This window comes from Saccostrea echinata, unplaced genomic scaffold (genome assembly GCF_033153115.1).
Source record: "Saccostrea echinata isolate AGI-Se365-2 ecotype Australia unplaced genomic scaffold, CSIRO_AGI_Sech_v1 ptg000043l, whole genome shotgun sequence".
In the NCBI taxonomy this organism is placed as follows: Eukaryota; Metazoa; Mollusca; class Bivalvia; order Ostreida; family Ostreidae; genus Saccostrea; species Saccostrea echinata.
In genome coordinates, this window is record NW_026889792.1 from 2,947,099 (window position 1) to 2,968,542 (window position 21,444).

The window sequence follows — 21,444 nt, forward strand, 5'->3', positions numbered from 1 at the left end:
ACAAGGATTACATATGTGAAGTATGAAATCCCTAGCACCATCGGTTCTCAAGTTATGGCCAAGGTTAAAGTTTTCCAAAAGTAGGTCAAACTCCAAGGTCAAAGGTTCAAAGTTATTGGTATCCAAAGGAAGGACTTGTCACAAGGATTACATATGTGAAGTATGAAAGCCCTTGCACCAATTGTTCAAAAGTTATGGCCAAGGTTAAAGTTTTTCAAAAGTAGGTCAATCTCCAAGGTCAAGGTCAAAGGGTCAAAGTTGTTGGTATCCAAAGGAAGTCTTGTCACATGAATTACATATGTGAAGTATGAAAGCCTTAACACCAACTGTTCAAAAGTTATATTCAATGTTAAAAGTTTCTCAAAAGTAGGTCAAACTCCAAGGTCAAGGTCAAAGGGTCAAAGTTGTTGGTATCCAAAGGAAGGTCTTGTCACAAGGATTACACTTGTGAAGTATGAAAGCCCTAGCTCCAACTGTTCAAAAGTTATGGCCAAGGTTAAAGTTGGGTAAAATTTTGTAAAACTAGGTCAAATTCCAAGGTCAAGGTCAAGAGGTCAAATATGGTGGTATCCAAAGAAAGGACTTGTCACGAGAAATACATATGTGAAATATGAAAGCCATAGCTCCAACCAATCAAAAGTTATGGGCAATGTTAAAGTTTTTGCGGACAAACAGACAAACAGATAAACAGACAAACAGACAGACAGACAGACGGACGGACAGGGCAAAAACTATATACCCCCGAATCTTCGATACGGGGGCATAAATATAATTTTTAATGAACATTGAAGATTACGAAATATATCGTCTTAGAGCGGGGGATTGTCCTAACACTGTACGCTGAAATGGACATATACGAGTTATTCTATGTACGACACGTCTAATATCAAACAAAAAGAAAATGGCAGATCCGGGCGACATTTTCGGTAGCGGAGCGGAAAGTGATGAAGGTTTGCTGTTTTACGAAAGTTTATATGAGATTTAGCTATATTTATGTTATTGATAATCCATGCTTACGTTTCAGAACGATAACAATCGTCGTTAGATTTTTAGTATCAGTGTATAGACATATATATTTTATTAGTGGTAAGGAAATTCTAACTGAAAATTTAATGTCTATCATTTAACATACTTATCATTTAAGTAATTTTACTACTTATTTGTTTTAACGACGTGAAACAGAAGAAAATGTGATCTTCTTCAGAATAGTATTCATTCAGCTTGTACCTATTACTATATAGTTATATATTCCATTCTCATCAGGTCCTGCACAATCTCTTAATTTAGTTTATCGTGGTTCCATTGTATTGGAGGAATTTTAAAACACTTTTGGAATAAATCTGTTAGTATATATACTTTCCTGTTAATATGAATATACAATACGTAACTCGATTTAAGAGAAGACATTTAATTTTGATTATAATGTTTCATGTGACAGCTGTTAACTATGAATACCTAAAGTTGGGTAGATAGGGTAGAATTTACCGGTCTCCAGATCTGCAAGATCTTGGTTGTACTAATACATAATTACTTGTCATTTGCTGTACTGATACATAATTACTTGTCATTGGCTGTACTAATACATAATTACTTGTCATTGGCTGTACTGATACATAATTACTTGTTGGTACCTGTACTGATACATAATTCCTGGTGTTGCCTGTACTGATACATAATTACTTGTCATTGGCTGTACTAATACATAATTACTTGTTGGAGCCTGTACCGATATATAATTCCCGCTGATGCCTGTACTGATACATAATTACTTGGTGATGGCTGTACTGATACATAATTACTTGGTGATGGCTGTTTCGTTGGTTTGTTTACATGAAAAAAAATGGCGAAGTACAAAAGAAATGGCACTAAGCATGTGCCACAAGGGCTACACTGACAAATTATTTCGTCTCCTTTTCACTGAATAAACTTTTTTTTTTCAGAGAACAAGGTTAAAAAATTCATTTAAAAACAAAGTTTTAAACTAAATATTTAACCATAGAATTTGATTTTTGGGTAAAAAATGCTTTTTATTTTTTTCAATCGCTCACCCGATCACATATATATTTGAATAAGCCACACTATATTTTAGCATGTTTTCCTGGGGACTGGTAAAGTAAAGTCGTTCTCCTAAAGTTATATGTTCATCGTGAAATGATTTAGATTTATACACTTTTAAATACCATGATTATTTATGACACTAGTATAAATGTTGTATTGATAAATAAGGACTATTATAGGGGATGACTGAAGTAACATAGTCACTTTTGTGCTCCAAACTTCACCCTAAAGTGAAGCTTAAGTCGCCTTAACATTTTCACCTCTTCCCCCCAATTTTTTAATCATAAAAAAATCTATTAAGATAATGTGTTAGCATCACTACTATTGTATAAACCTCTTTGGTGTTATCACTGAATAACACAGGGCACTTGCACCTTTTTTGGTGCTATTGACCGCTGCATCGAATACTCAGTGAGAACTGTAGAATTCATGAAAAAGTACATTGTTACAAAATTATACACAGCATATTTTTCTGTTAACTTGTAGAGCTATTAATAGTCTTAAGTGATCACATATATGAAATGAAGGCTGACTGCATGAAGTCACTCAATCAGCATGCAGTAGTAGATCAGATTTTCATTATAAACTTTTAAACAATTACTATTCTTGGTTTTCATTTATTACTATAATAGTAAGCTTTGTTGAATTGAATTCATAGAAAGTCATGGATCTAGATCCCCTGGAAGTGGAAGCCCAGGGAGTCACCATTCAGGAAGTCCAGCTGGCAGTCCAGCAGGATCAGGAAGTCCAGCTCATAGTGGTTCACCACAGAGAAGTGGATCTGGATCACCACCGAACAGTCCTGGAGCTATGTCTGGTTCCCCAGCAAGCCATCACTCTGGAACTCCAGACAGGAGTCAGTCTGTAACTCCTGCAGGATCACCAGCGTCACACAGGTATAACTTTACCCATAGAAAGAAGGAGTAAAACAATAGGAACTTTGAAATTTTAAGGTCACCTGAGTCTCTGCAGTTTCAAGCTTGTCAAATTAATAATATGCAAGCATTATCATTTAAATTAGATTTTAAAAATTGTTCAATCCATGGTCCCTTGAGAAGAATTGAAGCAACAAAAGGGGTTTAAATTGTTTAAAGGGAGGTAACAAACATTAATTGAAAGACTAATAATTAATCTGATAGACTTATATATAAAGCACACAAATAAACAATGTTGTCCACTCAAGTCAGAATTTAATCAAACTGTTCTCCACTTGACTAACATGACTTTTTTTGCATATCATAAAAGCAGATAACTTACAAGTGATGTCCTTAAAAATGTTTTAGGTCAGGTTCACCAGCTCGATCAGGAAGCCCAAGAAGTAGGTCAGGAAGCCCTGTTAGAAGTAGGTCAGGGTCCCCAGCAAGAAGTGGATCAGGATCACCAAGGAGTGCATCAGGTAGTCCAGCCAGAAGTGGATCTGGATCACCAGCTAGGAGTAGATCAGGTAGTCCAGCAAGAAGTGGATCAGGAAGTCCTAGAAGTAGGTCAGGTTCCCCTGCAAGAAGTGGTTCAGGTTCACCAGCAAGAAGTAGGTCAGGCAGTCCAAGAAGCAGGTCGGGTAGTCCAAGAAGTAGATCAGGTTCTCCAGCAAGAAGCAGGTCTGGTACACCAATGGCCAGAAGCAGGTCAGGGAGTCCAAGAAGCAGGTCAGGAAGTCCCAGAAGTAGATCAGGAAGTCCCAGAAGTAGATCAGGGAGTCCAGCTAGAAGTGGGTCTGGATCCCCTACAAGAAGCAGATCAGGCAGTCCAGCCAAAAGTAGATCCAGGAGCCGGTCACGGAGTAGGAGTCCAGGTAAAGTAGGACTTCATATAAACTGAAAAATGTCTTTGATGAGTTAAATATTATGCTTGTTATTTTATTGTAGTAATAATTAACAAAGAACAGGCATTAACTTTTGAATGTTGAGGAATTTGACGTATTCTTAACAGGGCGGGGTTCAGGGAGTGACAGTGGGTCAGACATTGGAAGAAGGAAGAAAAAAAAGAAAGTGGGCTCTGGGTCAGACTCAGATGATAATATGGGTGGTAAGTTGTTCAGTAATTGATAATATGTTTATTTGCTCTTCTCCAGCTCATCCTTTTAGTCTTGGTAAATATGTAGATCAAATATTTTTTTCTGATTATATTGAACATGTGCAAAAATATTTGAAAAGAAAAATAAGAAAAAAGAACAAAATGTAATTCTATTGTTAAATATTATAATTGATATTTTTTTTAAATAGCAAACAGTAATGATTTTTTAAGAATTAAAATGTTTTCTGAATTAGTGCAACATTTAGCTGTTACATTCAGTGTAGATGTTAGACAACATTTGTTTACAGCCACGGTGGGGAACTTGTTTGGGGACGCTGATGACATCAGCTCAGACGAGGAGGATAAGGCCAGGAAATCAGATGCCGAGGATGAAGGGGAAAGATCTGATCAAGAAAGACAGGTATGCTGTATGAACTGTGAACTGTTACATGTAAAATAAGTCTTGTCGTTATAATTCTGTCAAGAGATATAAAGCATAATTTTTGTTTGTATCCCTGTTTAAATGTCACACTGTTTCAATTTTTTTTTATTTAGAACTAAATTTCTTTATTCTCACCATTGTATTGACTTGTACAGACCCTAAAACGTGCTACTACACCACTTGCACGGTCGGTTCGTTTCGTTTTGTGTACGGTACGGTACACTTCTTGCACGGAACAGTATGCTTTGTGAACGGTACGGTTCGCTTTGTGCACGGTACGGTACGCTTCTTGCACGGAACGGTTCGTTTTGTGTACGGTACGGTTCGCTTTGTGCACGGTACGGTACGCTTCTTGCACGGAACAGTTCGTTTTGTGAACGGTATGTAAATTAAGTGGGTGGAGCCTGTACGCTTTAGTTTATGATTGGCTACTTCATAAATTAAGTCGTTTATTTCTTTAATATAATCTCTTTATTTTACATAAATGGAAGGACCGTATCACAAGCATTTTTAATAGGTTGTTTTTAAGTTAAAGCTGTTATAAATATTTCCTTTTTACAGCTGTATTTTCGTTATTACATGTAACAAGTCGTCTTATTAACTGTATCTTCTTTTAATTTACTTTTTGTTTGAACTACTTTCAATTTTTAAAATAAAATAATTTTAGTTTTCTATTTATTATCTTATTTTGTACACCATCGCCTTATGGTTCAATAACTTGAAATAAATCGAACATATCAACAAACACTGCATAACATGAAAAAAAAATATGTTGGTTGCCTCGCCATAAAGGCTTTTCTGTATTTCTTTTTTAAGAATAAGCGTACATGTTTTTTCCCTTTTAATTTTCCTAATTGAGTACAATTATTTTTTTAAATATTCACTTATCACACTTTTAAACAAATGAGTTTGATTTTGTAAATCCCTCATGCTTTCATTTCGTCTACCATTCTTTTTACGGTCTTGTCGCTGTTGCTTCATTAAAACAAACAAACAAACAAACAAAATTTATTTTCTCTTGACCGAATGATCAAACAAACAATTAATAAATAAGTTATTATTTTCATATTTATTTGCGAGGAATTTAATTTTTGCTTAGTTGTTTAGCTTACTAGGAAAAATACATTGAGAAGTAATCAGTAGAAGTGCACACAATTAGTGCAAAATATTACTTAATTTTTTTTCCTTTTTACATAAATTTTCCATCAATGTGTAAAAACGATTTTTAAAGGGAAGTTACAATCAAGAAAACGGTTAAGACAGCTTCAATTCCATCTACAATGTATAAATGTATATAATATATATTGACTGCAAAGAAAGATTTCCGAAATAAATATGTCAAAATGTTAGAAATAAATAGTCCGTTTTCAATTACCTAGAAAATAAATAATATGCAGCCATGCATGTCCTCAAAAACTTTGAAAATGAAGAATTTGCCCATGCCGGGTGCTACCCCCCCCCCCCCCCCTTTTGTTTCCTTGTCAAACTCTTTTTTATTGAAAATCTAGAAGAAAAGCTGACTGCACATGAAATTCTACTTATCTGCTGATTAAAACTGGTTCATTGTTGTAGACTTACTGTGTAAGACAGCAAACTATTGATACACGTGTGAATGTAGGCATATCTGGATTAACGGAATTAGAAAAGGGTTCAATATACCCAGTTTAAGTTTTTACCTGTGCATGTGTGATGACAATACTTGATCGAAATTTTCAAATGTTTTAGAGTAAATAACAAAAGCATAGAAAGACGTCAGTCTAGATAAAAGACCATGGCAAGAAGCGTGCAGTGTTTCTTGAAGAAAAAAAATTGGATGAACACGCATGCACGGACCAAGCATTTAATAAAAAAAAGATTAAACTGGTCTTTATATGTAAATTCCAGGTAACATATTTTACCTGCAGGTTTCAGTGAATAAAGCAAATGAAATGGGAAAATGCTTTGAATAAAAATTAATTCTGACATATATCCAAATTTTTTTTAATTACGTGTATTAAACTGAAAATTCCATGCGAAAATGTGGCGATCGAACTTTTTGACAGTATGTTATATTGGCGATAACATCTTGGGTTGGTCAGAAGAGTGTAAACCAACACACGTTATTTATATATACATCGCTTTTATTTTTTTTCTAGTGATTGAGAGGCGTTTAAATTTAACATGTCCGGTTTCAAATTGACAATTTAGTTCGAAAGTTTTTTTAATTTTCTTTTTTTTCTTCTTTATTATTATTATTATTATTTTTTTTTTGGCTAAATCTTTAATCATTTCTCCCTAAAACTATTACTTACATGAATAAAAATTATTTTAAGGGCTTGATTTCGGAAAATAGCACAGAATACTAATACATTTTTCAATGTGTCTTGGTTTCTGAGAACGTCCATAGAGACAAGAATAGGGTAGATAAAAGCTATAGAAATAAACGATAAAGTATTTAATTCACTTTTATTTATTATAAATTGTACACGAAAATATAACGATACTGCATTTAATATGAAATAAAAAATTTTAGTCAAGCACAACCCGATCATGCATAGCGAATAAGGAATCGCCTCACACTCTGTCGAGTTGTTTTGAAGTCATAACTAGTTTTGAGTAGTTTCCTTATATTTACAGATGTAAGTCCAGATGCATGATACTTAAAAATAATATTTTGAATGTCTACGGTTATTTTCCATCCTTCTTTAACGAGCGCTGCGTCAAGAGTAATAAAACATAAACACTTACTGTAATTGGTCATTGCAAGATCGGGGCGTGGCTTGCATAATTATATCAAAAATTATTCATGAACGTAACGGTTTGCTTTGTGCACGGTACGGTACGCTTCTTGCACGGTACGGTTCGCTTCGTGTACGGTACGGTTCGCTTTGTGCACGGTACGGTACGTTTCTTGCATGGAACGGTATGGTTCGTTTCTGAGGTGTAGTAGCACGTTTTAGGGTCTGTATAATATCATATTGCACTATTTCGATGGTATGACATATATTGCACTATTTTTGTTGGTATGACATATATTGCACTATTTTTGATGGTATGACATATATTGCACTATTTCTGATTTTATGACTTATATTGCACTATTTCTGATGGTATGACATATATTGCACTACTTCTGATGGTATGATATATATTGCACTATTTCTGATGGTATGACATATATTGCACTATATCTGATGTTGTGACTTATATTGTTGCCAGGGTCCTGTTATTGATGATGAAGATGAGGAACAAGTAGAAGAAGAGGCTCCAGAGACAAGGATTGAGGTAGAAATTCCTCGAATTATGACAAACCTTGGGAAAATTCTGCACTATGTCAAACTGCCAAACTTTCTCAGTGTGGAAACAAGGTAAGGGCAACAACTCTGGCAATAGTGAATATCAGACCATTGGGAAACTTTTACATTTGTCAGGTGTTACTTTTCATGTTATCATTTTTAGACCATATGATAACCAGACTTATGAAGATGAAATTGATGAAGATGAAGTCTTAGATGAAGAAGGCAGAGCTCGTCTAAAACTAAAGGTAAAACATATTAATGTTTTTATTAAAACAATCTATTGGAATGAATAGAAATTTTTAAAGACTTAAAATCTATTTCCTTATTTTATTGTATCTGACAAACAGGTAGAGAACACAATTCGCTGGAGGAAGAAATTAAATGAAGATGGTACAGAGGCAGTGGATGAGTTAGGGAACCCAGTACGTGAAAGTAATGCTCGTGTAGTCCGCTGGTCAGATGGCAGGTCAGAGTTTTCTCTTTCTTCTGGTACAGTATAAGTTAAAACTTAATACAAGAAGGTTGATTATCAGTTACTGAAGACATGTTTTTTTCCGCTCGGGATTAATTTACACTGAGTATGTGGAAATTTGTCATAGCGTACTAAAGTGCATTCAAGTCCATTCTTGTAGCATACAAGAAATCCATTTAATTTTTATCCGCTACAGAAACTCACATTCTGTCAGACTCTGTGGAATTATGACCCTATGGAAAAAAGTAATTTTTCAGTATTCGTTTTGGCAGAATGATATAATTTTTATAAATCTTGTAAGTACTATAAGTGATTACAATGATATTTTGGAAGTTGAGTATTTAGGTTTAATTGTGAGATATGACGATAATGCTGAGACAGAGTTACATTTGTTTGGTTGCAGCATGTCTCTCCACCTGGGGGATGAGATCTTTGATGTACACACGATGCCAATACAGGGAGACTTCAATCACTTGTTTGTAAGACAAGGAACGGGGTTGCAGGGACAGAACATTTTTAAAACCAAACTGGCATTCAGGTAATGAGCTTACTGCAGTTAATGGTAGTCATTTCACTGTAATTAATGGTAGTCATTTCACTGTAGTTAATGGTAGTCATTTCGATGGTGTTATTGAAAGTCATTTCACTGCAGTTAATGGTAGTTATTTGGTGGCATTAATGGTAGTCGTTTCACTGTAGTTAATGGTAGTCGTTTCACTGTAGTTAATGGTAGTCATTTCACTGGCGTTATTGATAGTCTTCACTGCAGTTAATGGTAATTATTTGGTGGCGTTAATGGTAGTCATTTCATTGGTGTTATTGATATTCATTTCACTGCAGTTAATGGTAGTCATTTCACTGCAGTTCATTGTACTGAGAGTTTTCTATTGTGTCTTAAACTTAATCTGTATTGTCTCATTCTTATTCTGAAGTTTCTTGTACAAAAAAATATAATGCTTAGATGAGCTCAAATGAAAGCATTGAAAAGATATTAGAAGAATATATGTAGCTCTACATGTGAGATGTGCAATATAAATTGAATTTTTATTTTCTTTTTAGGCCACATTCAACAGAATCCTTTACTCATAGAAAGATGACCTTGTCTCTAGCAGACAGGTCCACCAAAGCTCAGAAGGTCAAGGTCCTTCCCATTTCAGGTCGTGACCCTGATGCACACAGAAGTGAAATGATCAAGGTATGGTAATCTTTACATTCCCCTCACGTAACAGGTTTGACAGATTTTAAATTGTGTACAGATTAATTCCTTACAACTGAACTCTGTCCAGATTAATTCCTTACAACTGAACTCTGTACAGATTTATTACATACAACTGAACTCTGTACAGATTAATTAATACAACTGAACTCTGTACAGATTAATTACATACAACTGAACTCTGTACAGATTAATTACTTATAAATGAGCTCTGTACAGATTAATTAATACAACTGAACCCTGTACAGATTAATTACTTACATCTGAATTCTGTACAGATTAACGTCATACAACTGAACTCTATACAGATTAATTACTTACAACTGAACTCTATACATATTAATTAATAGAACTGAACCCTGTACAGATTAATTACTTACAACTGAACTCTATACAGATTAATTACTTACAACTGAACTCTGTACAGATTAATTAATAGAACTGAACCCTGTACAGATTAATTACTTACAACTGAACTCTGTACAGATTAATTACTTACAACTGAACTCTGTACAGATTAATTACTTACAACTGAACTCTGTACAGATTAATTAATACAACTGAACCCTGTACAGATTAATTACTTACAACTGAACTCTGTACAGATTAATGACATACAACTGAACTCTGTACAGATTAATTACATACAACTGAACTCTGTAAATATTAATTACATGTAAATGAACTCTGTAAAAATTAATTACATATAAATGAACTCTGTACAGATTAATTACATACAACTGAACTCTGTACAGATTTACTACCTGTATGTACAGGTTTATAGCTAACCTGAATATGTCAGTGTTTCCCAGATATTCCTCAGAAATTCAATAAAACTTTCATGTTTTTTAATGTATGTAGTTCTTCCTTTCATTTTATCAGTGTATCATGTTATGTTTTTCTGTTTATTGGCAGGCATTTATGTATCCCAAACGACAGTGTTGCATAATAATTAAAAATGTATACATTTTAAACATTATAATGCAAGTGAAAGTGACTTTTGGGATATTTTGTTTTAAAAAAATTTGGTTTAATTCTTGATTATCTCTTTTCCTTGTACATTTATCACAGTTTCTTATACAAATATATACTGTAAAGTACATTTTATTTGCAAGAACTTTATTTTCACGTAATTATGGAAGACCTTCTGCTCGCGCAAATTTCATTCTCATGTATATTAATCTTATGAAGGATTATGTACATCAAAAAACAATATTCATGAAAATTTTGTCTTGCTTATTAATACCAAATAATTTTCTCGCAAAATAGGGTGTTGCAAAAAGTTTTTTGATCAACAGTTTATTTCTACATCAATATTCAATAAAAGTTTCTCCTCTTAAGTCTAATGGAGTTTAAAATTAAGGCATAAGGAAATATGCAGAGATGAATGCAGTACTACATATTTGTGTGTCATTGTTTCCCTTTAATCAGATGAACATGTAGCTCTCAGAAACAATCTGTATTGAGTGATTAGGAGTTACTGCCCTTTGTCCCTGACACGTAAAGAAATGGTGCATTTTTTTATCATTGTAGAAAGAAGAAGAAAAGCTCCGAGCCTCTATTCGAAGAGAAAGTACAAGGAGGCGAATGAAAGAAAGAAGTCAGCATCGTGGTTTGAATGCACGGTATCTAGAGGACGGGGAGGATGATGATGAGGGAGGTGTGTCACTTAACGAGTTGAAAAAGGAGTATAAACAGAAACGGGGTAAGTGTCAAAGGTGTTAACATATAAACAGAAATGGGGTAAGTGTCAAAGGTGTACACATACAAACAGAAACGGGGTAAGTGTCAAAGGTGTTATTACATATAAACAGAAACAGAGTAAGTGTCAAAGGTGTTAACATATAAACAGAAACAGGGTAAGTGTTAAAGGTGTTAACATGTAAACAGAAACGGGGTAAGTGTCAAAGGTGTTAACATATATACAGAAATGGGGTAAGTGTCAAAGATGTTAACATATAAACAGAAATGGGGTAAGTGTCAAAGGTGTTACATATAAACAGAAACGGGGTAAGTGTTAAAGGTGTAAACATATAAACAGAAACAGGGTAAGTGTCAAAGTTATAAACATATATACAGAAACAGGGTAAGTGTCAAAGGTGTTAACATATAAACAGAATTGGGGTAAGGAAATAAAAGACAATGAGCAAAACTTTTATTATCACTGGTTATACAGGGTATTAATGGTGCATTGTCAATTTGAGTTTTTCTGTGTATTTATACAGTCTAACTTTACATCAATGATTCATTTTTATGCTCACTTAGATGCACCAAATTTCAGGCTTAATGTCATCCATACCAATGATTTTGTCAAGGGCTAGCACTATATCAATGCAAAGTTTAATTGAAAATAAGTTTTTTCAGTTAAAAACACATATCTGATGACAGATAGTTGATGACAGATAGCTTGTCAGAGAGGGTGTAATTTTATTTTTGTAGCTGACCGGTTCCAGACAATTTACTCCTCAGACAGTGATGATTCTTACTCGGAGGGGGAGAAATCAGGGCGTCTGATGAGGGCCAAGAAAGGCGGAAGTGATGAGGTACAAGAAACACTGACTTTGTTATTTATAGTTAATGTAGCACATTATACAGTCATTGTAGAACCATTAATTGACACGAAAGGACAGTAGTATACTCACTTCACCGAGACCGTTGTCTTAATATTTGCTTTGCAGTCCACTAAATGAATACATTATCAAGTAACGTATGATTGTAAAGAGAATCTGACACCAGATAGCATTTCCTCAGTTGGTAATCTTATTGTGCCCCCATTTTTAAAATGGGGGGAGGGGTGGCATATAAAGTTACAGATATCCATCCATATGTTTGTTCAGCTGTGGTTTCTGTGCAAAAATGTAAGGAGTATTACTTAGTATCAGGATTACCTCTCAGTTATCTACCTTACTGTCATTCATTCGTGGGAAAGTCTAGGAAGCTCTAAATCTTGTGAGATTTCCAGGACATAACATTGTTTACACTAGTGACAATTGAATAATTCGAACAATATGCTTGAAGTGCAAAATATTGCCGAGGGTTGCACTCTAGATAGTAGGTCATCCAATTCAGAATATTTAGAGTATTTTATTGTCTTCCAAAAGTAATTATTATTGGAAAGAAATGGTTGAATTTAATTAGAAGAATAGGCTTAGCAGAATGTATCAGTGAAAATGTAACACTGGAGTACTAGCTCCTCATAAATTTTGTAAGTGTGGTGCACTGAATGTCAGCAAGATATTTCACCAACTCTTCTTTCTTGTGTATCTTTAAAAAGTCTACAGTGATAGAACTTGCGGTATATTCACCAGCACATTGTCCCCAGCTAATGGACGTTTTCTACCTCCATCACGAAATTTTATTTGTACTTGTCATTAGTAATTAAAAAGTTGGCCAACACACAAAGCAGGACCCCTTAATGCCTCATTTCATTAATTAGCATAACCTTACAATACACATTTTAAAATTGAATATTGTGGTTTCATATTTCAAATCTTTTCAATTTTGTTGAATTAATTGGAATGCGTTAAGTGTATTTTAAGAATAGGATTATATACCGATATTAAATGAAGTGGTATTTTATCAGTAAATTTCAAACAACCACTCTGTATGGTATGGATACAGAGTATCGATGTCCTACCCTTCTAGCTCAACTCTTAGGAAAGCTGTCATATTGATCTTTATTAAACTGAAGTTGTTTCCTTTATCTGCTATTCAGATTGTGCTTTTACTTTTAATGTGTTTTCTCTGACTTTGCACAACATTATACAAAAAAAAAAACACAAACTTGTTACTGGATACCCAAATACATGTATTTGTCTGAGTACTCTAACAACTCTAACAGCTGGGAAAGTCGGGTTCATTCAAGAGAAGTAGTATCCAGCTCCAAGCGAGAACAGTGTGGCTTCTAAGTTGATTGCATCTCTGTTCTTTAAACAATCCATCCACATTACTGTATTACACAAATGCATCTTCTTGAAACACCTTAAAAAATTTTAATCATACCCAATATTTTATTTTACAAAGCAATGAAACTTAGAATTGCCTTTTGGCTCAGCTTCACACTGCATGATTGTGCTACATAAATGTAGCCCACATTTGGGCATTCTTGTCCTATTGACATATTTCTGGTTACTTTGTAACAAAAAGGATGAAAACAGCAATTATCCTCCATGTCAAAAATGTCAAGTTTCTGTAAATGTCAAACAAATCTCTTAATAATTAACTGGCATTCAATTAAGAAAATGGCTGACCCTAAAAAATTGGGTAGGCTGGAACAGCTGACATACAAGTGATTTTAAAATGACATCGATACAGTGTGTATGTGTAGGAGGTAAAGGGCATGATTAAAAGTAAATTAAATGAAATGAGTTTTAAATGATCCAGAGTTTCAAATTCAGGTCAATCTGAAAAAAAAAAAAAATTTGATTAAGATGCTTTAATAAGAGAAGAAAAAAATCTTAAACAAGAAAATTTGCCATTGCAAGAAATAGTATACATGTACTGTATATAGGGAAATTTTTGCCCCCCCCCCTCCATTTTCACCCTCCTCGCAAAAGGGCGTATTTAAAATGGGGCAAAGAAAACAGCAGTATCTCTTTAGCTTTACTGTGTTTGGGTGAATTTAAAAAATATTTTCAAGCATAAAAGGGTGAACCCTGTTTATAGTATCACAATGAAAACGAAAATTTGAAATCCCCAACAACATTGTAAAGATAAAAACATCAGGAACTTAATCACAAATAATATTCTTAAGGAAGCTCTAAACACTGTACACACTGAAGAGTTCTAATTTTATGGTACTTGATTGCAGTTAGAGTGATCTGTCGTTCAATATTAAACTTGAAAAAAACCCAGATATCTACTGTAAATGATATAATTTGAAATAGGTAAAAGTAATTTTTAGCATCAACATCAAGACCAAGATCTTGACAATCAAAACCGTTAATAATTAGATGAACTGTGAAAACTAAGTGTAATTGAAACAAATTGATCGTATTTGTGAATCTCTAGATCAAAACTTTAATTAACTGTAACATGTGTAAATAATATTTCATTTAGGAATAAAATATTAAATTGTATTTTTTTCTACTTTTGTCTAATGTAACCGAGTAAACGAATGACAGTTTTACTAACCGATTTTCACATCATTAGACAATTAACCAGTTACTGGTTGACAAACACTTATTAAAATAATATATTTTTAAATGAGCATTGCTGCTGTATTTGTTAAAACAATTATTTCTTAGGAATTAGTCAAAAGGAATAACATAATTTAAATAAAAATATTTCTCACATTAATTTGGGCCCCTCAAGGATTTGCAGATGTCCTATAGAAATCTCTATCTAGGGCTCTCACACCACTTTTTGGGACTGGGGCAGTTCAAATTGGGAAAATTTTCATCATTTTGGGGAAAATTGGGAAAACCTGGTTCTTATCGAAGCCAAATCAACTTACGAATATAGGTGGCATGCACTAATTTATACAGTTCAACTTAGAACTAGTTTGTTTCACTCTCACTTGTTGGAGATTAAGTTTCATCGATTAAGATTTAAAAAAAAAATAGTTTGGCATAAAAGAATTGGGAAATTTACACTTTGCTTTTGGGAAAAAGGTACATTTTTTGCATTGGGAATGGGGCCATTCAGTGGCCCCAATTATAGAGAATCGAGAGCCCTGCTGAGTATCTGTCATTCTTCCATCCACTTTCTTTTCTTTTCTAATAATCTTTGTTATGTTTATCCCATTAAGTTCAAATCTGGGATTTTGGTTGTAAATGCAGTAAGACTTATTTTGGTATTAAGTTTGATTTTCTGTGTCATCTGGTTTGGAGCTGGGGTGGTAGGGTAGATTCCTAATTTTATATAAGACTGAATGGCCAAAGAAAGAAAACTGCTGAAAATGTTCTCATTGTAAACTATGAAAGCTGCTATGAGTTCCCTTGGATTAATTAACTTGTCTACTATAGAATATCCAGAGCAGAATCTTTATCTGTCACCTTGAGATTAACTAACACAATTCTGTCTGCTAGTAATGTTTATTTTGAAGTTAAGGTCACTCTTTGATGGTGTTTGCAGTCAATGAAGGTTTTTTTTTTTATGATGTCTGTGCTTTTATCTGGTTCTAATACACAAATTATTGAATTATGATTTTATGGGATTTTAAATAAAAATATATTAAAAAATATCAGATTTTATTGCTGCCTTATGTAAATTCAATGATACTATTAATGTTAATAGGTAATTGAATAATAACTTCATTCTGTTATTGCTAAAAAGGTTCTTATTTTATACTAAGAATATAAGGATGAGAGAGCAGTACGAATGATTATCTTGCCTGCTGCTGAAAATCCAAAGTCTTATCTTAAGATTATACAACACCTCTGTTTGCAAGTAATGGTTGTTTTGCAGTTAATGTCAGGTCTGAGTGATCTTTGCATTCGCTGAATGCTGTCATTTTATGCATTCTTTTTCCTAGTTTTAATATACATTGAATTATTGTAAGACATGATGATTTCACTGCCTTTTGTAAAAACAAGGATACATGTACTTTTAATTTCTTACTGATAATTGGATAATCTCAATTGTCATTTAGAATATATCTTAATAATAATCTATAAATTTCATAAATAAAGTTGCTGTTTCATATTCTTCATCATATATATACCGGTATATGTGGGCTGTTTGGAATTTATGGAGACACATTCTGATTTTTTCCCTTTCTAATCAATGTTTTTTGGTGAAAATTGGTATATACATTTAACAAACACCAAAAAATATATAAAAGCAAGAAATATTTAAGTATTTTAATTTTCCTTTTAAATGACCTTTTAATATGTCCATGGTATGGTGTACCTGGTGCAGTCTCAAATTCTAAATATACTATGTACTAAGTCCTGAATGACCCATAGAATGTTTGAAAATTTATAAAATTTTACATGTATATCATGTTTCAAACTTTATCTTGATTTTATTTTGTGCACGTTTGAAAGATTTTGGATTAGAAATATAAATATCATAGAGACTTTTCATTAGGCTATAGAAATCTTATTATTTTAGCAAAATGAATTTTGACATCAAGGCAGAGCAGCAGGTATGCATTTATTTTTGTGTAAAGCTGAGAAGAACAGTTCAGACAAAGGACCTTCTAAAACAAAATACAGTTGTATATAGGGCTTTAGTTTATTACTGATTTACTAGTAAACATTTTTGACATATCATTTAACCATAGTGAAAGCAAATAAACTGGATGACCATCAGTTATTAAGGATGAATTAACATGTTACATCACCTATCCTTAAGTCCTTAAGTTGGTACCAATGACTTCCACGTGTAAGAGATATTATTTGAAATAAGGGTAGCAAGAACCCACAAGTTTGTAAAGATTAGGGTGGAGATGGGGGTTAAGAATGGAGAAAATTTGAGCCAATTGGGTTCTTAGAATGTTTATCAAGTGATGACAGAAAAAAGGAAGAGTTGACACTGCCCATTTGTTTTAATGTGAAAGAAAAAAATCTATTGCTGAAGTAACATTAAAATGATATGATTATCACTGTCGAGTGCTCCTGGTCAATGGACTTATGAAAGTTTAGAATTTCACCGGTACTTATCTAATGGTGCCATGAATAAGAGATTTTGCATGTTTGTATTATAGGTTCTTGATAAAAATGTGGTGATTTTTTATGAATTGATTTCTTTCTTTTCTGGAGTTAGGTGAAAGTCTCAATAATTTCCAAACAGTCCTTCTATTTTAAAATTTCCTTTTCAATGTTTTCTTTATCATGTCAAACTCTCATCCCTTAGCTGGACCCTTTATGGTTTAGATTTCTATCTCTCTGTGGGGCCTTTGCTGACTGTTAAGTCAAACTCTCATCCCTTAGCTGGACCCTTTATGGTTTAGATTTCTATCTCTCTGTGGGGCCTTACTGACTGTTCAGTTTTCTAGTCTGTACATTACCAAACTGAATGCCTGTTTTGATTTATTTGATAAAGGATGCAGGGTGAATTTCAATCCAGTTTTATACTGAAGTTAAAGGACAGATTTTTTTTCTTCGGTGTATTTGTTACCTTGCACGTTACTGGTAGGAGACATTTTTTTCTGATTTAAGAATCATGTTTGAGTGAGAGGGCAGTATTTCATATCTGCACAACAAGATGTATGATATAAAGTAAAAATTGACTGGAGGTCGTGACCCTTCAAAGATAAGATCACATGAGAGAAACTCAGTGCTCTTAAGGCAATGTCCTCTCTTGATAAACATTTCCGTCTGTAGGAAGATGAACCTTGGACCCTGTTTGGGTATTAGTTTTACAGGCAGCTGGTAGTCCCTAATATCACGTATAGGTTGACTGGTGCAATGTTTAGGCTGATGTGCATTTACTTAAAACATGCAGTACATACAAAAAGTTCATACAGTACATGTGTTTTGTGAATCATAAGTGACATAAATAAATCATAATTGTTTCAATATACATTTTTATGGTATTTTGGCCCCTGGGGATTGAAAGGGTCAGCAACAAAGAGTCAATTTTTTAATTTAGAAATACAGTTGAACTTCATTATGTCAAACACTAATATTTTGAATACATTGGATATCTTAAAGTCAATTAGAAGTCCCAACTACTTTTTCATCATGTACAGTTGAATTTTGGTATCTCGAACACGGATATCTCGAATACCAAGGATATGTCGAAGTGATGTTGAAGTCCCAAGCGCTTATAAGTATTTTACCCTGGATATCTCGAATCCTCAAATATCTCGAAGTATTTTCTTGGTCCCTTGAAGTTTGAGACAACAAGGTTTGACTCTATTTTACCGTCATTATCTCAGATACCTGAATATCTCAAAAAAAATTTCTTGGTCCCATCATTTTATTGTATAAAGAAAAAAAAATTAAGTTTTTTTTTCAACAACAGTGGGGCCACTGGAACATTGTTGAGCCGGTCTTAATGTTATCTTCATGTAGTGCAGATTCAGTTTGACCAAATTATTGAGAGTCAAAGAAAACATTTTGAAAATTTTCCTTTAAAGAAGACCAGGATCATGAATATTAATAATGATTAAAATAATCTTGGCCTTTTTATCTAGTGAAGAAAGAAATTTGTTCAAATTATGGCCACTAAGGGCTATGTTAGAGGCAAAATTTTTTGAATGGGAATATATTGGAGAGTCATTAAAATCTTATCAAGAAAGCTGGGTAACAATAAGTCATGTTGATATGCAAACATCTTCTAGTAGTGTAGATTCAGATTTGTTCAAATCATGACCCCTCAATGGGACCACAATTAAAGGTCAAATATTTAAATAATGATATTTATGAAAACATTTGAAAATGTTTCTTTTATAGAATAGCATGGCCACAATTGATAATACTAATACACACATGTATGGGAAACAAAAATTTATACAGAAAGATATTGACAATTCTCAATAAAAGTAAGGCTATAACTTGAAAATTAAACTTAATATTTAGCCCAGTATGATGTAAACGAAACTGTTGAAATCACTGACTTTAACTGGGAGACTACATAAGGGGTTCTATGATTTTAATTTGTTCATACACACTCAACTACTTAACATAAATAATTTACACCATAAAGTAACACTGTGTGTTGGTACAGAAGCAAGCTCAAGAGTGCAATTTATCATTAATATATGAAAACTCTTCTGTAAGCTGTAAAGTCTGTGTAATAATGAAATGATAATAATATAAGCATACATATTGTCAAAAATATCAAATACTGTGAGAGTGGGTGGGTGCCACATCTAAACTGCACAAAGAGAAAGCCTTTGAATGGGGTTTACTTGCTAAACTCTTGAAAAGGTGTGTAGCATATTAAAATACATGTTTAACAAGTACATAGATCTGAAATAGCAAACAAATGATATGTTTTTGGTAAAAAAAAAAAATAAAATAAACAAACACATGATCAACACATACTATAACTGTAATAAATAACTTTATCTGCATATACAAATTAATTTCTCAGGAAAAGAATGGTGACTCAGGTAAGCATTGTGGTCCGTGGACCTTTTCTGTCGCCTTCTTGTACATGTAGTACCATCTTCCTGTTTTAAATGTGAATCACAGGTGTCGTCAATGAATCACCCTAGCCTCCTTAGAATTATGTAATGTTTATGTAACAGGGCTTTGTTAAATAAGTGTATTCTTTTTATAATCACTGTAAAAGATTGAACTTATGGTTTAAGTTAAGAATTTAGAACAAGGTTTCAAAGATTATTTAACTAAATCAACATGGAATTAATCAGATTTAAAAAAAAAAAAACAAAAAACTTCACGTATATATTGAAATAGACCTGTTCTTTAAATTTGAGGGTAAGAATTTAGAACATGTCCAAGAGAAACAAATGAAAATTATGATTCCTCATAGTAAATAATTTAGGACAAACACATGTTTTACATGATTTAAAGTGCCAAACTGACATAGAAAAATCTATATTGGTATGATATAGAACATGATATCAAAGACAAGACAAAATTAGCTGTCCTGTAGTAATTTAAACTTCAAACATGATTTTATGGATCAAGAACTAGAACATAACCTCTTAAAGAATTGCTCAATCAACTCTGTTATGTAATACATGCACGTGTACTGGCATTGCACAAGGTAAACTGAAGATATGTTATATCACAGTTACATGAGGTTTAGGAATCCAAAACGTACATATTGAAAAAAAAAAGTTTCTGTTAAACCGTACTACATGTACATGTAATTTTATTGCATTTCTCATTATTCAACCCATATCTAAGAATTGTGTAGGGAAAGATATGGTAATAAATATATAGTACATATATGATTCTTTGTGTAATCTAGCTCTGACACAAAATTGACATTAAAAATGAATCTTGAAAAATGCCTAAATAAGTATTTGTATCATCCAGAGTTAGTAAAGTTTGCTCTATAGGTATTTTACGTAGTTTATAGTTTTATACAGTCAATCCTAGTCTTTGAATTTCATTCCATCTAGATCAGTTTTGGAAAAACTTTACTATGCAGTCAAATCTTGCTATCTTGAAATCGATGGGACAGCAGGAAATATTATAAGATATCCAAGGGTTCAAATATTGAGGTTAATAATACTTTAGAAAAGTTGGTGGAGACTTCCAAATAACTTTGAGATATCCATGGTATTCGAGAAGTTGAAGTTTAAGATAACTGAAGTTTAACTGTATAATCTCTTTTGAAAAAGTTACTCTAATTGGAACATTCTGTCTTTGCAATTTTTTTTTTTTAATTAGCTTTTTAAGAAAAAAACTGACCTCTACATAGCTTGAATATGATGTTTTGCTGTTAATTTGTTGAAGGATTCTGAGGAAGAAAAAGGTCCTAAGAAGAAGAAAGCACGAATTGTGGAAAGTGACAGTGAAGAAGAAGGGGGAGGGGCATCTCAAGAGGGGAGTGGTGCTCAAAGCGAGGGATCCAATAAGGGCAGTGATATGGAGGATGATTGACAGGTTATATCAGGAGTGTGGGAGGAGTTTTTATGTACATAAGTCACCGACTTAAATCAAGTTCAACTTGTGACAGACTGGAACAGTACTTTCTAACAGGATGTTGGTGAAGTCAAAGTGCAATATAAGGTCCAACTTTGTGACAGTGATGTTGTTTGCCTTGTAGAGTTATGAATTTAAACATCAGAATTCTTTTTAGTCTTATAAACAATCCAAAAATGTCCATGTACATGTACTACAGTTTATTAAAAAGTTGTTTGGATCACGAGACAATGAGAATATGTTCATAGCAAAATCCAACACAATTGTACATATACATTTACAGTATTGTGTAAATAAATTCATGTCATGCATCAAGAATAAAACCAGGATAGAAAATGATGTTGTAACACTTATCTACTCTTGTACCAAGTCTGAACTTCTAATGTCACTTGTTATCCTGTATCTGGTCCACCAATGTTAGAAGTTCAAGTGAGAATATCAATGGTACATGT

General features: G+C 33.2%; 1 protein-coding gene across 2 annotated transcripts; it reads left to right on the forward strand.

Annotated features, from left to right (window-relative positions):
* Nucleotides 1-901: 901 nt before the first annotated feature.
* Nucleotides 902-20,975, forward strand: LOC133201368 (RNA polymerase-associated protein LEO1-like). Of its 2 annotated transcripts, none has more exons than XM_061337185.1 (13): nt 902-950; nt 2,717-2,954; nt 3,342-3,850; nt 3,988-4,083; nt 4,380-4,492; nt 7,712-7,860; nt 7,952-8,036; nt 8,139-8,257; nt 8,667-8,801; nt 9,323-9,458; nt 11,013-11,184; nt 11,919-12,022; nt 20,804-20,975. In XM_061337185.1, exons 1-13 carry the CDS (start codon nt 902-904, stop codon nt 20,948-20,950), a joined length of 2,052 nt encoding a protein of 683 aa, XP_061193169.1. In that variant the 3' UTR covers nt 20,951-20,975. The 2 variants fall into 2 exon arrangements, with proteins under 2 accessions (XP_061193169.1, XP_061193170.1); XM_061337186.1 differs by having other exon boundaries at nt 3,342-3,844.
* Nucleotides 20,976-21,444: the final 469 nt, after the last annotated feature.

Coding starts and splice junctions, on each gene's coding strand:
- LOC133201368 (XM_061337185.1), top strand. CDS start 902: ATGGCAGATCCGGGCGACATTTTCGGTAGCGGAGCGGAAAGTGATGAA. Junction 2,955..3,341: donor GGATCACCAGCGTCACACAG/GTATAACTTTAC, acceptor AAAATGTTTTAG/GTCAGGTTCACCAGCTCGAT. Junction 4,084..4,379: donor CTCAGATGATAATATGGGTG/GTAAGTTGTTCA, acceptor ATTTGTTTACAG/CCACGGTGGGGAACTTGTTT.